The sequence below is a fragment of the Mercenaria mercenaria genome, chromosome 17 (genome assembly GCF_021730395.1).
Source record: "Mercenaria mercenaria strain notata chromosome 17, MADL_Memer_1, whole genome shotgun sequence".
Classification (NCBI taxonomy): Eukaryota; Metazoa; Mollusca; class Bivalvia; order Venerida; family Veneridae; genus Mercenaria; species Mercenaria mercenaria.
The window spans coordinates 61,820,970-61,838,021 of record NC_069377.1 but is presented as its reverse complement, the minus strand read 5'-3'; the positions used below and the strand labels follow the sequence as shown (position 1 = coordinate 61,838,021).

Below are 17,052 nucleotides of genomic sequence, written 5' to 3'. Positions count from 1 at the left end.
ATAACTATGCTGTACCTATGACTTCGTTTGTTACACATTACCATGCAGACTACGGGAAGCCAGGGTTACACAAACTTCATTCACCAAACATACCTTATCGTTGTTCATGTGAACATTTTTGCTCAGCTAATATCTTTGTCACATCACATATGTTGTATAGCTACTGTAAGCCTTTCATCTTATGTGATATCACTGTATTACTTTCTGTCTTATGCAATCAATTTATTACGATCTTAGTACAATGGCGTTTATAGTAAGTTCATTGCTTGTTAACCGTATTCATTGGGGTGTGGTCACACAGGACAGCAATGTCGGTACTTATAAATTTTTGTCTCTCTGTATCTATATTTACGACTTTCGTTCTTATGTATCATTTTTATGCACCGCTCACATATGCATATGCATTCTTTATTCAAGTGTGCGCAAAGCACATGTTACTTATTATTCACATATTTCTGCCGATCTTTTTTCTATTGCTACTTTATTTTGGTTCTCCATAATGATGGTTTCTAGTCAACACACCTAGTCAAATTATTTTCACACACCGTTTACTTTGCCCTCTCTCGTAGTACATCTCGTATTATTTTTACTGTTTAATATTTAGTAACTTTTGGTATCAATTTGTGCCTTTTAATAAATCGTCTGGCTCTACAGGTGTCAGACATGTTCAATCAAGCTTATGCGTTGTCTTCCTTTGTCGTGTCATAAATAGAATGCAGTGGCGAGAAAAGCAAATATAAAATAGAATATCATTGTTGTCTATATTAACTACATTCCCTCCCTAAACAATATACAAGTAAACAGTACTGCTTTTTAATCTCGTCCATTTTATCATTTATACACTCTAAATAATTTCTATCGTACAGCAATTAATTATTAAATTTCCATTAAGATTTGCCCTGTTCAATCTCATTGAATACCAATTCTAAACATACAACAGAATGATCAGACCGATAAGAGATTCAAATAGATGACCCATTAATTCTTTTTTGACAGCAAGTTTTCCGATGTTAGAAAAAAGTCAAGTCTACCTTGCTGTGTAGAATTCATCTGCCTCCAAGTAAACCGTTTTTCATCACCATTTATAATTCTAAATATATCAACGAAGTTTCTTTCCCTTAAAATTGTACAGACTTTTTCCCTAGCTTTTCTATTATTATCAACAGATCTGTAATCCATATAATCTTTGTCAACATCTAATAAAAGGTTATATTCTCCACAAACAATGTAAGAATCATTATTACTTGTTTCTATACGATTAATATTTTAATTAATATATACGATACATCAGAGTAGAAACTAGGTTTATCAGCATTTGGACCATATATATTACATAGAGTAAATTTTCCCGATCATAACTAACATCTAAGAATAGACAGTTACCAGTAGTATCTCGTTCATCTGAGTGTACAACAGTTGGAATATTCTTTCTTAGTAAAATGCAAACACCTCTAGAGTTTGAAGTACCATGAGAAAAACAGCAGTCTCCAACCCATTAATTTTGCGAGTAAATAACTTTTTCTAAACCATCTGTAAAATGCCAATCTTTAAAACAATAAAACTCAGCATTCTGTTTTTTGTTTGTTTGTTCTTCCCAGGGAATGAAAAAATATCAATTCTTTTACAATTATTGTTGTACGAGACGAATTTTATATCACTCATACTAACTAGAAATGTTCAATAACTTACTAATACTGTTATAAAAGACAATCCACATCTTTCTACCTTTCAGTACATCTATCCACATCACAAATTAAATGCCGTGTACTCAAACAGCTTAACATACAACAAATGAACAAAAAATAAACTAAGTGAACAGTTAGTAACAGCATAACTGCCAGTGCATCCATTTTGCACAATTACATGTGGTAACACCATATCATCAATTGTATATCTATTCTATACACAAAGAAACAAGTTGCTTACTGGCATATATCTTCCAGTATCTAGTCATTTCTGAACCAGAAAGGGAGAGACCAGATATCAGCACATATCAAGACATGAAAAATTCTTTTCTCTGTATATTCTTTAAAGCATATTTACAATTTACATACTAAATTTAACAGCGTTTAACATATTTTTCCACCGAAGTAATATTAAGATGCGGTGTCGATCTGTAATTTCTCAGAAAAGCATACATGTCTTTTTTCCAATCATAATGATGGACATGGGAAGCTCTGATTGTTTTGCCTATTGTTTTCATGAAGCGTTCACATTCAGCATTTGCCTGCGGCCACAGCGGAGTTATTTTTTGTGTTTGAAACCCATATGCTTAGCATACCCAGAAATCTAAGCCAATTTGCTGGCTTATTGGCGAAATTGTCTCCCTTGAAAACAGGTTATCGGGTGTATCGATTAGCCATTATCGGTCAATTTACGCCTATTGAAATATAGAAGGAGAAAATCTTTAACACATCAAATGACATCAAAATCATCATCTGACAATATTTATTAAGTTATTGAAGTAATCTGCAATATTTGCACTTTCTTTCAATATAATTTTTAATAAAATAAAATATGATCTTCTTGCTTCCCTAAGCGTTTGAAATAAGTAACTAATTTTGATCCCGAGTCCCATTGATTTCTGTAGGAAATGACAGATTTTAAGCTTTACATGGTCTTTTAGAATGATTTATTCTTATATTTATAATCATCTCACAACATTTATTAAGTTATTGAAGTAAACTAGAAAAGTGTATCTTTCTTTCAATGAGTTTATTTCTAAATTATTTTTATGTCTTCTTGCTTCCCTAAACGTTTGAATATCACTGATTTTACTAATTTGGACTTTAACACTTCTGGAATGCCTGCTTCTGAGAAGATTTTGTCTAGCACAGGAATCACTGTGTTGCCTGTCATTGAATTAAGTACTTCAACAAACGGGAAACGTGAGTATTCATCCATTAGCACGAGTAAATATTTTCCATCCGGAAATGGTCCACAAAAGTCCAAGCTAACTACCTGAAACGCATATTTTGGCATTTCACTCATTTGCAGCGGTTCTTGAGTCTTTTTATTTGTTGCTGCTAGACACGGAATGCAACTTTTGCATCTTGTTTCTACTAATTGATCCATGCCTGGGAAATACACTTTCTCTCTTAATAATTGTTTGGTTTTAACAATTCCCTGATGACCCTCATGAGCTAATGATATCAATTTATCTTGTAATTGCCTAGGGATAACAATCCTGGACTCATGCAGCAGAATTTCACCATTTTGAAGATTTACTACTGACAGCTCGTATTTGCAGCGTGACAGGGTGTCAATGATTTTTTTGCTTGGGTTATTCCAGTTTCCAGATTTGACATATTTAATGCCCATTTGGAGGTCAACGTCCTGTGATGTTGCTTGAATTATTTCATTCATGTTCATGGCTACAGGGACATCATGATATGCCAGGAAATTAACATATTCCTCTGCCATCTAACTTTTCAAGCCTTTGGAGCTCATCTTCAACTTGTTTTCTCAAGTGAAAAGGTATGCGTCTGTGCGGCTGGGTGACAGGTTGAACATTTTTGTCAACATACAACTTTACTTCAGTGTCTTTCATTTTTCCAATACCCTTGAAGACAGATCCATATTTATCGCAAAGTTCATCGACCTTATTCTGTGTTATGACACTTATTTCAGGAATAACCTGGAGATCAACAGATGTCAAATAAGATAACAAGTTGCCACTTTTACCTTTTGTCACATATACTGGAGCTGTTGTGATCTTGTGTTTGGTTTCAATTGTCGCCTGGAACTTTCCTAATAAGTCCACTTTATTAGCACCATAAGCATATACTTTCGTGTCTACCTTACTCAGAGTCACTTTGTTTTTTAGCTTGCTGTATGTCCTTTCATCAATTACATTTATAGACGACCCTGTGTCTATCAATGCCTTGACAGACTGACCGTTTATTTGGATGGTCAAATTAGGTCTTGATGACTGCAACGAATTCACTGATAATCCAAATATGCTATTTTCATTTTCACTTTCGCTTCTATTTTCACTTTCAGTTTCGCTTTGAGAGCTTTCATCATCCATTCTGTTAACGTTTTTCCTACGATTTCTCTGCTTGGACCTGCACACTTTTTCAAAATGACCTTTCTTTTTGCCGGACATTTTCCTGATTGATGTGGGTATTCGTATCCACAATATTTGCATGTTGCCTTCTTTCTGGTCGGATAAGAGTTGTTTTTTGTTGATGCTGACGTGTGTTTCGTTATATGACGTTCACTGCATCTTTCTTTGAATTGTTTTCAATTTCGGACGCTTGTAGATCCGATAGTTCCTGGGCACGTGCTTCCTTTATTAAATTGTCCAACGTCAGATCATCTCGTAAAGCCTTCCTACGTAACCGTGTGGAGGTACAGCCTTGAATGATTTGTGATTTAATTTCTTTGTCTGTGTTAGGAAATTCGCAATTTCTGCTTAATGCCCTTAATCGCTTGTGAAAACTGTCTACGTTTTCGCTCGAGTCCTGTTTTGCCTGTCGAAATTTGAAGATTTCGTACTCAGTGCACTTTTTGGTGCGAAATATTCAGTCAGTTTTGTTTTTGCGGTTTCATTATCGTCCCCGGTGCCTTGCAATGTATCAAATATGTCATTGACTTCTTCCCCTACATAGTGAAGAAATAATGCACGTTGTCGCGTTTTGTATTTGATATTCATTCCAATCATAAGATTTTCAAAACGGTTTGTCCATTTTTTCCACATTGAAGTACACTTTTTTATTTCAATTATTGAACGTCACCTTTTGTATCCTCGTCGCTATTGTACTGTATTGAGAAATGAGTGACTCAACAAAACTATTCTACAAGTTTATTTACTAAGGCACTACAAGTGGTCATATCGCATGCATGTATTCAATTAACATATAATGGTATCACAGAGACATCCTTCTGCTAGGGAGCTAGTGGGAGGAGCTGCTATCGCTTGACTGACATTGTATTTAACAACACTACAGATACTTTAATAATATTTTACATTATTTGTCTATTTACAGAATATGTCATCATAAATTGGGCATTTAATATCATATTGTTTACATAATTTCTTAATTTCCATCTTAAAAGATCTTATTTATTATTATAATAAAGACATTTAAATAGACAGGTAGATAGATAGATAGATAGATAGATAGATAAGATTTATTTTGAGTCGGCAAGACATTTACAAATAACATAAGCTCTGAAGAGCTTCTTTAACCGACTATATAACAAGTGTATGTTAACAAAAGTAAATAAGCTACAAGTAAGAAGGATAATTTACAACATAAGATCTATGAGAAACATGCTAATCCTACCAAATTTGGTTTAAAACTGCTTAAAAGATGAAATTAGTTACAAGTTGACCAAAAATATGTGGCAAAGGTGCCATAGTTAAGAAAAATCTTAAAAAATAAGAATATCACTCAAATCAGATTTGAAAGTGACCTGATTAGCATCTTTTTCATAGGGTAAATCAATAATCATTGAAATGAACATGATTGAATAACCTGGGAATATAGATTTGTATTATGGTTAAAAATTAACTTTGTTTAATTAATTAAGAATTTGCATACAGACATGACATATAAGCTCTATCATTAGATTTTCCAATAGACAGGCAGGGTTGCAAGCAACAAGGTACTTCACATTAAAGTTAATAGGTACACAGACATGTTATTTTGGTTCTGTCAAAGGGATGTACTTACAATAAACACAAAATGAATACAACATGAACTAAAGCAGAAATACAACATTTGAGAAACAAATACAAGTAGGTCTCAATTACATACAAAACAAACATTTAGCTACAGCAAATTCAGGAAGACAAAAATCACACTACACACATCTACAATAGACACAATAGCAGTAAGCAGACTACAAAGGCAAAATGAAACTCAGTGCTTGAAAAAAAAATATATATAGCGGCAAAACTAAAAGACAAAACTAAAAGGAACAAAAGCAATCTTAAGCTTGAGAATACATTTAGCCAAGCATGCATTTAACTTTATGCTGCGTCTGTGTTATGAAACCCCCTAGAGCAGGAGGTACATTTACATACTGTGCCATTCCATGACTGAATAAGGGTTTTAAACTGGCTAAAATTAGCACATGATCTAAAATCATCTGGGAGAGAGTTCCATAACACAGGATCATGCAGCATAAAGTTAAGTGCATGCTTGGCTAAATCATCTTTTGCATTACAGTGTGGACAAACTATATATATTTAAAAAAAAAAGAAGGACAACCATTCATTCAAACCCCCAAGATATTTTGTTCTTTATATATAGTGTCTGCAAAATCCAATATCCTTCTTCACCTATGTTGTCTACAAAATCCTTCTTTGTGTATATATAGTGTTTGCAGTAATGTCTGCAAAGTATTCTGTTCCGATTTAGATTTGATGATGTTCAACGTGCCACCCTTTTTGCCTCGAGGCAAATGTTCAATGTGCCACTAGTTAGTTATTTATCCCTGTATTTCCCATCCTCAGTTACATTTCATCTTAATGCCCTATTGCATGCTTCCTTTTTGCTTGCTTTTTAGTCCTCTTGTTGCTATTTATTTTATAGCTTTCAATTTTCAGTTCCAGTTTTGGTTAGCTAGTCAGCATGCCAATAGATTATGTATTTTTAACTTTTTTATAATGACTCAGTCTTTAGCTCCAGCTTTTGTCAGCAAGTTAGCATGCCGCTTGACTATACTGTATTTTGACTCTCTGTGAGATAGTTGCTGATCAGTTCTTTACAAATCTAATTTGAGGGGATATTTGATTTCTTAAGACTATTTTTCTTTCCTGTCGCACTTTTGTGCTGGTTTTGCAATTTCAGTTTCTTATTTACATGTAGTTTTATAGCAGTTTTCAGACCATTGGTCAGGATCAGCAGCTTTCCCACAGATTCTAAATTTTAAATGTGCTTAAATGTGCTATATTTCATGTGCTTTTAGATTATATGTGTACGTATATATATATATGTGGGCAAGTGCATACATGCATGTATGCTCGTAAATATGTTTATGTATGTTATGAATGTATATAGGAATAAGGTCAGTAATTCGGTCGAAAAATGTGCTTCCGTGGTGTAGTCGAAAGAAGTCCATAATAAATAGATCCTAATTTTCCCATTTTTTGCGCAAATTCATGTAGAACGAGTGCTTTAATCACCATTTTACACAACTAGAATACATTCTGCATGAAATGAGACGTTTTTCATGTTCATACACCCCACATGGCAAGTTTTGCAGATCGAAACCGGAAGTAGGTGTTTATTGCGCGGACGAGAGCAAATATGCGCCATTTTTAGGGTAGCAGACCACAACTGTCTGGCATTTCACTAGGAACTACATAACCCCCTATTTTCTTTTCATTTTTTCGTTAATTTGTGATAGAACTTCCATGAAAAATAGGTGTAGGAAAAAGTGATGTTCTCTAAAGATACGTAAAGACGACCTGAAATTGTCGTTTTTTTATATGAAACAAAGAAGGATTTGAATTACTGACCTTTAACCTATAAATGTGTATGAGTATGTATGTGTATGGATGTACGTGTAGATATGTATATGAAAATAGTGTCTAATATGATTAATTTTAATAATTTATTATCTTATTTATAGACCCTTACTTTGTTTGTCATTGTTCTTTTTTAAACCATATGCAATGTTTTAAATATATATGTATATGTATTATATAATCATAACTTAATCTTTTAGTTACAAGCTGTTTTTTTTTTTAATTGCTTCTTATGTCTTTGTTTTAATAGTCGGCAAGTAGCTTATTACTAATGCTAATGTTATATTGTTAAAACATCCGACTCAATATAAAGATTCTTGTATCAGAGTGTAAAGATTCTTGTATCTTGATAAGTTGGACAATGGTCATTAAAAAATAAAGTCGTGAACGGCCATTACATTACAATTTCCTTTCTTTCTTCTCTTTAAAATAAAATAATAATTTAAGTATGAACATGTCATAATTAATAAAGTAACAGGCCATTGCATTACAATTTCCTTTCTTTCTTCTCTTTAAAATAAAATAATAATTTAAGTCTGAACATGTCATAATAATAAAGTAACAGGCCCACAATAATAAAATAATAGGCCATTACATTACAATTTCCTTTCTTTCTTCCGAAAAAAAAATCAAAAGAATCCTTTGACGATTGTAATTTAGACTACGTACTTATGATGTATACAAGAAATTACTTATAGAGAATATGATGTGGTTTACAAAATAACTTATGGTGTTTTTGTGCAAAAATACTTCTTGATTTAGTTGATTGTCCTATTTTCTTAATCTATTCTCTAAATAAATAAAGTTTGACAGTACAATTACGCATGTTATGGATTATGTATAGGATTCAAACTTTATTTTTAATGATATTTTATGGGTTTTTTTTTTATTTTCATTAGCTACTGCATGTGCCTCAGAACTGTTTACAGTCCGGTCTGTAACCGTTACGGGTACCGGATACTCGGAAGTTCTCCCCCTTTGATTAGTAATTGCCATCTTTCTTGGAAAGACGTTAAATTTTAGGTTTGCAATGTTTTTCTCTTTATCGCAAAACTATATTCCGTTTCTTTGTGAAAGAAATATAGGGTAAAAAAAGAACTTACTGGGTGTAGATAAAGAGGGGTAGCTAAAGTTTTAATGTTTTCTTGTTTGACGACTAAAATAAAATTCGTAGCCTCGAGTCTATCTCTATGTTATACTGCTTAACAATCGTTATCGATTATAACTAGCAGGCGCTTTGTCAGGGATAGCTGTTAAAAATAATAAGAATATAGAGATTATGTGCATCTCAAAGATAAAGTAAAAGAACTATTTTACAGGTCAGGTTAAAAAGTAGGCAGTGGCTTGGGTTACGGTACCGGATTGGCAGTGGCTACGATTACGGTACCGTAATCCTAGCCTCCGGTTCTAGGATTACGGGAGTTCCATATTCCTAGACAACCCTATGAGAATAGGCTAGGATTACGGAAGTATTTTAAGAGGCATCAAATTTATGTTAGGACATGCATAAATGACATTGTAAACTTACTCATTTCACTTAATTTCACTAAATATTTTGTGCTGTCGATCGGCCGTTTTGGGTTAGTATAATCTTAATGGCGGTGCGCGGAAATATTATAGAAATATCTATGTTTCATATATACCTGCATTTTTTTTTTCATCAAGTCAACACAAATGGTATTTAATAACATACAATATGGTTATAAATCATAAAATTCAAAGTATAGATTTTTCTTTTTTTAATCTAACTTTGACACTCATATTTCCAGGCCCTTCCCCAGAAATTTTCTAAGGCGCTGGGGTAAAGTTTGCGTGGCGAGACAAGGGGTGGGTGCGGGAGGGGTTTCCCCTCCCGTGTTCGAATTTTTTTTAAACAATCGAACCCAAATGGTGCTTTTTTAAGTATACCATGTGCAAAAAAACACATCAACATGTATTTCATTACTTCTACATTTTTACATAATCATATAACAATCAATATATCATATACACTACACAGATGTCCATTTCTTTTATATGTATTTTCGAACAACACATATGTCCCTCCACTTCTTTTGTACTAACACTAACAACACATAGGCATTTTTGATTTCATATACCGGTAAGTGTCTGTCTTTGGCTCTGTGCCACTCCTTTACTGCACCACTGAAATTAAAGTCATTCAATTTTTGTCCCTGCATGGACACCATGAGTAAGGCATTAAGCACTTTCATGCTCACTGGTGAATGGTGGGTGGTCTTTACACATTCAACTGCTGAAACCTCTCTCACAATCTGAAAGTACAAAAAAAAGTATTTGTTATTTTCCCAGAGCAAGGATAACCAAGGATGGATTTATATTGTAAAAGTTCCTAAGATTTGACATTTATCTTGTGTTCTTCTGCACAATGAATTGCAACAGTATTTCTGTTAAATATTTGTGGGTGTTAACACCATTGCAGCTTTTTTACACACAGAAGCAGGTTCTGTATTTCAAGTTTAACTGTGTATTTTACTGCAAGCAGCAAGTTTCAGAAAGAACATGTATACACACCAGCTGTGGAGGTTGGTAGAAGCAGTCCCACTGTAGCGACTTTGCTCAGGTTTGGGTGAGACTCGGACAGATTACCAACAATCCACTCCGTGGTGCTCAAAGTGTTCATCTGTGGTAAGGGTGGCTTTCGCCTGTGCCCATTCAATAACTGCCCTGTCTTCTTCAAGGGAGAAGAGTGATGAAAGAGCCTGAAATGAAACTTAAGTTACAATGACATGTTTCAATGACTTGACAAAATGAATCATAACTTTTTTGTTGTTGATAAGTTTCTTTTTTTTTTTCTTTTAAAATTCTTTGGGCCCGGTTCTTTACGTGAGAAAGTAGGCAGTTGCTTATTTGGAACTGGTCTTTCCCAGGAACGATGGTTAGGTAACCTGCCCTAAATTTTGTTATTCCACTGAAACTTGTATCATTTGGTCTTTTCATGTTTACTTCGCGAGATACAAAAGCAAAGTGAAACAAAAAATATCATAGTAGATAAAGTTTAATATTTAGAAATAAATAGCATCTTAAACAATGGTAATTAAACATCCTCGAAAAAGTTTGCTTCAGTTCATCCGGAACAATGATTTCAAACTTCAGTCAGAGAATCATTGGTCATTTTTATACAGTTGCCTTTCTCTGCTAATTATTACTCGATAACAATTACTCGATAACAATTAACTTACCCATGCATGCCGTCACCAACTGTTATCCCATTTCGTTGCATAGACTAATTATAATCTTTAACTAATTATAATCCAATCACTCCTGCTCCAATTAACCGCAAACTTGTGAAAACACAGACTTTCATCAACACGTGTCGTCTGTAAACCCTTATCAGTACACAGTAAACAGCTAGCTACACTGTGTATTCATAAACTTCCCCGATCGATATTTACCTGAGGTATCTAACAGGGATGAAATCGCTTACTAATTTAAGACGCTGCGCTAATAATTGAGGCACCGCGCGGGATAATTAAGCGCTGCGGGAAGCTGTATTTCGTGTTTTAAGCGCCGCGGTAGCGCGGCGCCTTATGCGGCTGGGGAAGGGCCTGATTTCTTATATATTTCCGCGCGCCGCCATTAAGATTATACTAACCCAAAACGGCGGATAGAAAACATGAAATAATAAGGCAGGCATGAAAAATTAAGTGAAATAAGTAAGTTTACAACATCATTTATGCTTGTCCTAACATATACTTTATGCCTCTTAAAATACTTCCGTAATCCTAGCCTATCCTCATAGGGTTGTCTAGGAATATGGAACTTCCGTAATCCTAGAACCGGAGGCTAGGATTTCGGTACCGTAATCGTAGCCACTGCCTACCGGATTACGGAAGTTCCATATTTCTAGACAACCCTGTGAGAATAGGCTAGGATTACGGAAGTATTTAAGAGGAATCAAATATATATATTAGGACATGCATAAATGATGTTTTAAACTTAATAGCAACTTTTTATGTCTGTCGTATTATTTCGTGTTATAGATCCGCCATTTTGGGTTAGTAAAATGAAGCGGTTTATATTGAAACAAGTCTACGACCTCATAAAGACCCGACACCAGCAAGGAAAGTCCTACTCTATAGCAAAGCGGACTATGACTATCAAACTAGGTCTATGCAGACAATATTTGGAAACGACCTCTTCTCCAGAACAGATGCATGAGCATCAACACCATGTGGACCAAATTTAAAAACACTGTTACATCACTCATGAATGAGCATATACCATCTAAGCTCCGATCTGGACAAAAGACAAAGAAGCCCTGGATAGACAAAAAGGTGAGATCAGCCATCAGAAAGAAGTTGAAGCTATATAGACGTATTAAGAAGACCAAAGATCCATCAGACATAAGAAAATACAAACAATGCAAAGCAGACCTACAAAAGCTAGAGAGAACAACATACTTCAATTATATCAACAACCTTATTGAAATTGGTGATCCAGAAGACAACCAAACATCTAAACAAAAACGCTTTTGGAGTTATATTAAGTCATTGAGGAAAGACAATTACAATACAGGCATCACACCCCTAAAAGACAAAGGCAGACTCTTCAACTCACAGAAAGACAAAGCTGATATTCTTAACCGCCAATACATGTCAGTGTTTACAAACGAAAGCCAGGACAACGTACCAACCCATCTGGTACGCCACTGCCCAGCATGGACGAGATCACGGTGACCCAGAATGGTGTTGAAAAACTCCTTCGCAACATGAATCCCAGGAAGGCTACAGGTCCGGACAATATACCAGGACATATCCTGAAGGAATGTGCGACAGAGTTGGCCCCAATCTTGACCATGATCTTCAACACTTCACTGCTAGAAGGCACAGTTCCTGATGATTGGAAACACGCTAACGTCACTGCTATTTTCAAGAAAGGAGCCAGACAAGATCCTGCTAACTACAGGCCTGTGTCTCTGACCTGTCTCTCTTGTAAAATATTGGAGCACATCATTGTAACCAATATCCTTAAGCACCTGGATGATCACCAAGTCCTCCATGACTGCCAGCATGGCTTCCGAGCTCGACGAAGTTGTGAAACCCAACTTCTGACACTCTACCATGAGTTGGCTGCGGCTCTTGACAATAGAATTCAGATAGATATGATCATCCTAGACTTCAGCAAGGCATTCGACTGGGTTCCACACAGGCATCTGCTTAAGAAGATAGAGAACTATGGGATCAGAGGCAACACATTGCAGTGGATCGAGTCCTTCCTCTCAGGGTGATCCCAGCAGGTGCTCGTAGAAGGTCAAGCATCAGACACAGTACCCGTGGTGAGCGGCGTTCCTCCGGGCTCGATCTTAGGACCGCTGTTATTCCTTATCTTTATAAACGACCTACCTGAGAGTGTCAGATCAAGCACCAGGCTGTTTGCTGATGATTGTATCCTCTACCGCCAAATCAAGACCACCCAGGACCAATACCAACTACAGGAAGACCTGGACTCACTGGCAGCATGGGAGCTCCAGTGGGGTATGGAATTTCATCCAATGAAATGCAGTGTCCTCAGAGTTACCAGAGCCAAATCACCAATGATACATCCATACCAGCTGAAAGGTATCCAGCTATTAGAAGACAATAGTACCAAGTACTTATGAGTGACCATACAATCCAATCTGTCCTGGAAGAAACACATTAATTTAACAGCCAAGAAAGCTAACAACATGCTAGGGTTCCTCAGACCTAAATTAAGTAAAGCCAATGAAGAAACAAAGACAAATGCCTATTACACCATGGTCAGATCCAACCTAGACTACTGTAGTTCCATATGGAACCCATACCAACTAGAATTTATTCACCAGATTGAGATGGTCCAACGAAGAGCTGCACGCTATGTCACGAACAGATATAGGAACACCAGCAGTGTCACCAGCATGCTTAACCATCTCAACTGGAATACTTTAAAATCAAGAAGACAGAAGAATCAACTAACGATGCTGTACAAGATAATACATGATCTAGTGGACATTCCTACCTCAAACTACCTGAAACACGTTTCTTCCAGGACCAGAGCATCACACTCATACAAGTACCATCACTACTCTACATCAACTGACACTTTCAAGCACAGCTTCTTCCCTTGAACTATACCAGCATGGAATGCACTACTAGCGACTGTAGCTGAGGCTCCCTCTTTGGCATCCTTCAAGAGAGAGCTCCTTTCCCAACCCTTCTAAGGGGAACTATGACCCAACTACTATGCCTAGAAGAGAGTGAGCTGTGTCGGCGGGGCCTCTTGTCCTGGTATTGCCACGCAAGCCGGAGTGGTCACACTATTCTCTGACGGGTGTACAGGTTGGATTCTTGTCTTTCTTACTCTCTCTACTTTATTACTTTTTACTATTTACTTTTACTATCTTACTTTTGATTATTCTTTTCTATACCACTTTTCTCTTGCGCACCGTTAAGTAATGGTCAAGATTGACAGTTTTAACGTACCATGTAGATGTAGATGTAGAGAAAAGAAAAAAAATAGAGAGGAACAATTAAAAATGAAAGAAAAAAAATGCAAAATCATGACTATGAAATAATAACGTACTCTAAACAAAAACAAAATTACAACAATATTTAAAAAAACAACAACACAACAACAACAACAAAACAACGATTATTTATTATGGAAATTGAAAAGAAAAAGAAATGGGCCATGAACTGAGCACCTCCTCGTTATGTGGCCCTGATATAGTTGGACAATTATGTAAACAATGAAACATTACTATTTTCATTAAGAAGATTTTAACTTTTAACATTCATAATCATTCATCAACAGTGCATAAATAATAGTGCATCTATATTTTACTAACCCAAAATGGCGGATCGATAACACGAAATAATATGGCAGACATGAAAAACCGCTATTTTAAGTGAAACAAGTAAGTTAACAACATCATTTATGCATGTCCTAACATATATATTTGATTCCTCTTAAATACTTCCGTAATCCTAGCCTATTCTCGTAGAGTTGTCTAGAAATACGGAACATCCCTAATCCTAGAATCGGAGGCTAGGATTACCGTACCTTAACCCTAGCCACTGCCTAAAAAGTAAAAGCAGGAAGTTCCATTAGAACTGATAGAAGGGTGGTAGCTGCCCAACAAATACTTCTAAGTTGGGAATCGCTTGCAAAGACACGGGGAGACTGTTCCACAGACGTATGCTTCTGTGAAAAAAGGAGTTTGCATGATAACGTGTCTTTGAATACGGTATCAAGTAGTTCAAGTTTCTGGTAGGTCTAAGGTGACTGTGGTCAACAAAAACAAGGTGTTAATGGATCTTGTATAACACAGTAACTGAGCTGATCTTACGGCGTTGTTCTAGGGTTTGCCAGTTTAGTTCATTTATCATTTTGGAGACACTACTGGTGTAATTGTAGTTGTTATAGTTATATCTTGCTGCAGATCTTTGAACTTGCTCAATTTTATGGGTTAAGTATTTTTGCCATGGAAGCCATATGGTGGAACAGTACTCTAACTGGGGTCTAACATAGGTTTTATATGCAACCTCTTTGACTTTTCTATTTGGGGTTTTGACATTACGTTTGAGGAATCTTAAGGAATTTTTTGCTTTTGATGTTACATTGTTGAACTGTACTCTGTTAACGTTAGGATAAGCAATATACAATTATACATGTGTATGAAACAGAGAGAACAATATTTCGGAGAAGCAATATTTTAGAATACTGAACTGTTTCTATATTACTTTATAACTATGTCGTGAACGGCCATTATATTACAATTTCCTTTCTTTCTTCTCTTTAAAATAAAATTATAATTTAAGTATGAACATGTCATAATTAATAAAGTAACAGGCCATTACATTACAGATTCATCGCCTATGCGTTTGTCAAAACTTTGATTAAATATATCAAAATGAACTTTTTTTGATACTTTGATACATTATTTACTTGTGCATCCTAAAGAGATCCAAGTTATTTAAAACCAGCTTTCAGTTTCAAATCAAAGTCATTTCAATAGGCAGTGGCTAGGTAGCCGAAACACCTAGACCTTTAGTCTACGACGCCGGTTCTGTACATGTGTATACACATTGTATCATAAACATGTAAGTCAGGAGTGTAACTGTTTCAAGTTATCGCAGTTTATAACCCATTTTAGTTATTGCTTATATTTTCATAACTTGTTTCAATTGTCATGAAATAATATGAATTAAGGCATTGCCTAGCATGGGGATTTATCTTTTATATTCTATTACAAAGAAATATTCAACACTCATTGCTCAAAAGAAAGTGAAACTTCGCTCTAACTAGTTTACATTTAGTGTCATCATACCTCTTACAGCGAATATCATACTTTGCAAAATTTACGGGAAGCCGTGATGGTGACGTCATTCACCGTGTTCTCGCACTGGCTTTTGGATTTTGTTTGTTTGTTTGTTTGCACTCCACGCAGAAACTTGACGGTCTTTACACTTCCTTACTGTTTTAAAAGTGTTTTTCAGTTGCATGTATAGTTTTCATTACGAAAAAGAAGTAAACGAATCATGGTGGCGCGGTTTACGAATTTCTGTGACTGATTCGGGGTGCTCGGATGTTCTTGCAGACAACCAGTCTGCGTTGTGTACATAAACCGGAACCGGAAAACATCGAAACAATTGCCTCAGTATATGCAGACAACAAAGACATATAACTATATACGGACATTACAGTCTCGGGGATTTTCATCCCCTATTACAAAGCCCTCCTGTGCCAATTCCTCATTTTGAATGTGACTAATGCAATTATTTCCTGAATCCTTAAACTCTTATCTTTCCAGCTATGCAGTAAAAATTTTTAATGCAAGGCTGATAAAGTTTTACGCAAAGGTTTAAAGCTATAAAACTCTTACCATCCCATTATGCTTATCAGGTCATTGTCAGACTAAAAGAGAATTTGATTAACCACAGATTGCTACTTATTTCACTGTATAGGTCACTTTGTGAGAACAGCAAAAAGACTTTTTTGGAATAACTTACCTGAGTTAACTTATATTTTATTTTATTTTAAAACAGGGTATAAAACGTTTGAAAAAGTAACTAAAATAGGTTACATAACTTAAAACAGTTACACCCCTGACTGTTGTAATTTGTATAAATTACATTTCTTGTGATTTATTATTTGCAGTGCTACATGTAGCCCTGGCCATTATAAATTAATAGCCACTTACTTTTCAGGGAAAAAATTAATAGACTAATGGCGTGCGCGTTTTTTTTCCTGGCGCTTTCGCATTTCATACATAGCGAGTGTTTTTTGTTTTTTTCATAAACAGTTTTAATTTCATATGAATTTAATATTATTTTGATGAAAGAAATATAAAAAATCATAGATATTATGGTATTAATTAAAGATCGAGTGTTATCTCCAACTGAGATCAAACTGTGAACAAAAAACTGACTTGAGGTGTTATGCTAATTGCCGATAATTACTGGCCATTTAATAAACAGCAGACTGTGTTCAATTAAGCGTGTCAGTCACTGTTTAGAGGGGGTAATTATGCATCTGGCCAAAAACACTTCCTGCTACCGACTTCGCACGTTTTTGTCGATAAAACTATG

General features: G+C 35.4%; 2 protein-coding genes across 2 annotated transcripts in view; one reads left to right on the top strand and one right to left on the bottom strand.

The window, feature by feature from the left end:
* Positions 1 to 2,862: 2,862 nt before the first annotated feature.
* LOC123535671 (uncharacterized) lies at positions 2,863 to 4,108 on the bottom strand. Its single transcript, XM_045318419.2, has one exon. The coding sequence runs from the start codon at positions 4,106 to 4,108 to the stop codon at positions 3,404 to 3,406; it is 705 nt and encodes a 234-aa protein (XP_045174354.2). The 3' UTR covers positions 2,863 to 3,403.
* A 4,372-nt stretch (positions 4,109 to 8,480) lies between these two features.
* Positions 8,481 to 17,052, top strand: part of LOC123537121 (zinc finger protein 816-like) — a 35,006-nt gene continuing 26,434 nt past the window's right edge. The window contains exon 1 of the mRNA XM_045320689.2: positions 8,481 to 8,506. The gene's annotated coding sequence lies outside the window, so the exon portion shown is untranslated. The remainder of the gene's footprint in view (positions 8,507 to 17,052) is intronic.